Source organism: Poromitra crassiceps (assembly GCF_964638095.1).
Source record: "Poromitra crassiceps genome assembly, chromosome: 27".
Lineage (NCBI taxonomy): Eukaryota > Metazoa > Chordata > Actinopteri > Beryciformes > Melamphaidae > Poromitra > Poromitra crassiceps.
In genome coordinates, this window is record NC_139650.1 from 9,893,203 (window position 1) to 9,895,916 (window position 2,714).

Consider the following 2,714-nt stretch of genomic DNA (forward strand, 5'->3'; position numbering starts at 1 on the left):
TCGAGCCACTAACGTCATCTTAAGAGCACAATATTCCTGGAATGCAAGTTTAACTAAACAGTTACATGTCCTCTGCATTCTACATAAAATTAAGATATTACGGGTTGTTTTATTTTGTATGTTACATACTTATTGACCAAGTTATGTTCAATTCAGCCAGGGTAAAAGAGACTGAGTGTAGGTGGCCATCTTTTCAAATCAAGTAGAATACATTAGGAAATGGCAAGCTGCAACAATGAGTCACGTTAAACCGGAACTTGTACGCACAATTATTTTTTACAGTGGGGCATTCAAAAATAAGGTGGATAAGAGTAGTAGTAGGATTGGAACAAACAAAATGAATACGGCAACAAAACTGATGTCCATCATCGTCGTCGTCGTCCTCAACTACGCTACCAGTTCATTGCTCTCCTCTTCTCCCTCTAGCTGCCAAACAGCCTTACCGTATTTAAAACAAGTAACATTAGCCTACCGCTCACATTCACTTGTTTGTGTTTCATTGGAAAGAAGCAGTTTGATTATAACAACGTTATACTAACGTTAGCATTTAGCAGCAAGCAGCAGCTAACATTAGCTAACCAAGCTAGTCAGCAGCACTATCAGACAATACAGTTTTGTGCAACAAGCAGATTTACCAAATATTTCCAATACATGTCCGGTATAATCCATACTGCCTTTATGATCGCTGTTCCGCTGACAGAAATGCACTTTTACAACCGCCACCCCGGGACTAGCATTTTCCCCATGTATCGTATTGTTATAGAAACCAGTCTAACACGTTGACTCCGCGGCTGAGTTTTGAATGTTTATGTTGTGTAGTCCGTAGCATCAAACAATGCAGTATGCATAGCGGTACTTGAAACATGTCGGTTATGTAGAAACAAAGTGTACAACTGGGGGGAGAAAGTAGCCTAGTACACTCTCATCTCTCTCCTCTGCCCCTCCCAAACCAGAAGTCAACACACTGCCCACGCCATTACCGTAAGTAACTGTGAATTCTGTCTGAGCGCAACACAAAAACATACCGTAATACAAAAAATACCCGGCGTCTATTTGGGACCGGCGTTTATTTACCAAAACATGTAGCCAGACCCGTTTGACGGGTTTAATACGTATAAGTATTAAAGCTTTACGGTCTAATACATTATAAATACATTGCATATCACGTTTCTAGCAGCCCGTTCGCTTCAATGTGCGTACAAATAACACGACTTTCCACGTTCAAATTGCGTGCAGTGAACATGCCAAACGTTCCAATTGAAATAGGCCGCTGACAAGTGAGGGGGTATGGGGTGGAATGGCTGATGTCCTGTTTTTAACCCCGACTCAAACCATAAGCCTAACTTAACCAAGCTGTTTTAGTTGCCTAAATATAACCAGGAAACGCAGCATTTTGTTTCAAATGGACTTTAATATTCTAACCCTGGTTTGCAGACACGTAATTTTTTTTTATTTGTGCTGGTGTGTGGATCCTGTGGGTTTGTCTCTGTTGATGTCTGCATTTCTGTGTATGTTTATGTACATACAGTACGAATGTGTGTGTTCAAGTGTGTGTTTTAAGTGGGAACACATGTACTTGCAGTAAGCGTGCGCGCGTGTGTGTGTGTGTGTGTGTGTGCGCGTGCGTGTGCGTGCGCGCGCGTGTGTGTGTGTGTGTGTGTTCAATGTAACAGCTGGTACGTGAACTAGCCATAAATTCCGTTTGAGGTTTCTCTTGCCACATGTTTGGCTTCTGGATTCCACTGTTACCAATAGTTACCGCTATAGAATGTGTCCTGGGTTACCATGGCAACTGCTACGCAACGTTTTCCACTCTTCTGTGCAGTACTTTATCAAATATGGACGTGATGACAGCTGCTCACAAGTGAAGCCAAAACATCTCGATCATCATTATAAGTAACCAAATACATATCTTCATACGTATCATCATCATCATCATCATCAGGGAGCATCCTGGTATTGTGTGTGTGTGTGTGTGTGTTTGTGTGTGTGTTTGTGTGTGTGTTTGTATTGACATCAGTAAATGCATTGACTGTGTTGTTGTCTTCTGTCCCTGGTCAGATGATGGGAAGGTGGTGAAGGCGGTGTCGGTCATCAAAGACAACTGGGACACGGAGGAGATGATTCTGGAGGAGCTGACTGTCTTCCAGGTGAGATGCAGCTGCCAAGCAACTTCTTTCAAGTGGAAGTTTTACCATCAGAGTCAGAGTCACCAGAGGACAATAAAGAAAGAGGAATTTGTCTTGAAGGCATTGGTGCACAAAGAAATGGATGATGTCATGTAGTTACACAGAGACAACACCATGACTATACGTTCAATTCAGTATAGAGGCCATACAGGCACAATTGGCAGTGTCTGTAGCGTGATCCTCCCGTGCACTACTGTACGTCCTGCGCTGAAACTTCTCACTGTCAGGTGAAAAGAGGCGGCTGGCGACTGCACATGTATCGGAGGAAGCGTGTCCAACTCTCCCCAGATTGGCAGAGGAGGTGGTGCAATGGCCGGGGGGACTTGGCCATGGATTCCACGAAGCGATAATTTTTTAATTGCTTTCAGAGACTCGTTAACAGTCAATTTAAAGTTAACGAGAAACCGAGACTTAACATCTGGAAACCTCTCTCCAGTCTACTCACTCCACCCATCATTCTGGGAACCTCGCTTCAGTCTACTCACTCCACCCGTCAGTCTGAAGAACCTTGAAGGTCCTGCTACA

At 43.4% G+C, this 2,714-nt stretch overlaps 1 protein-coding gene across 1 annotated transcript in view; it reads left to right on the top strand.

Moving 5' to 3' along the window:
* LOC310799318 (semaphorin-3D) overlaps positions 1 to 2,714 on the top strand; it is a 33,292-nt gene that overhangs the window by 20,772 nt on the left and 9,806 nt on the right. Inside the window, exon 8 of the mRNA XM_083661916.1 lies at positions 2,062 to 2,150. Within this exon, the coding sequence (XP_083518042.1) occupies positions 2,062 to 2,150 (89 nt within the window). The remainder of the gene's footprint in view (positions 1 to 2,061; positions 2,151 to 2,714) is intronic.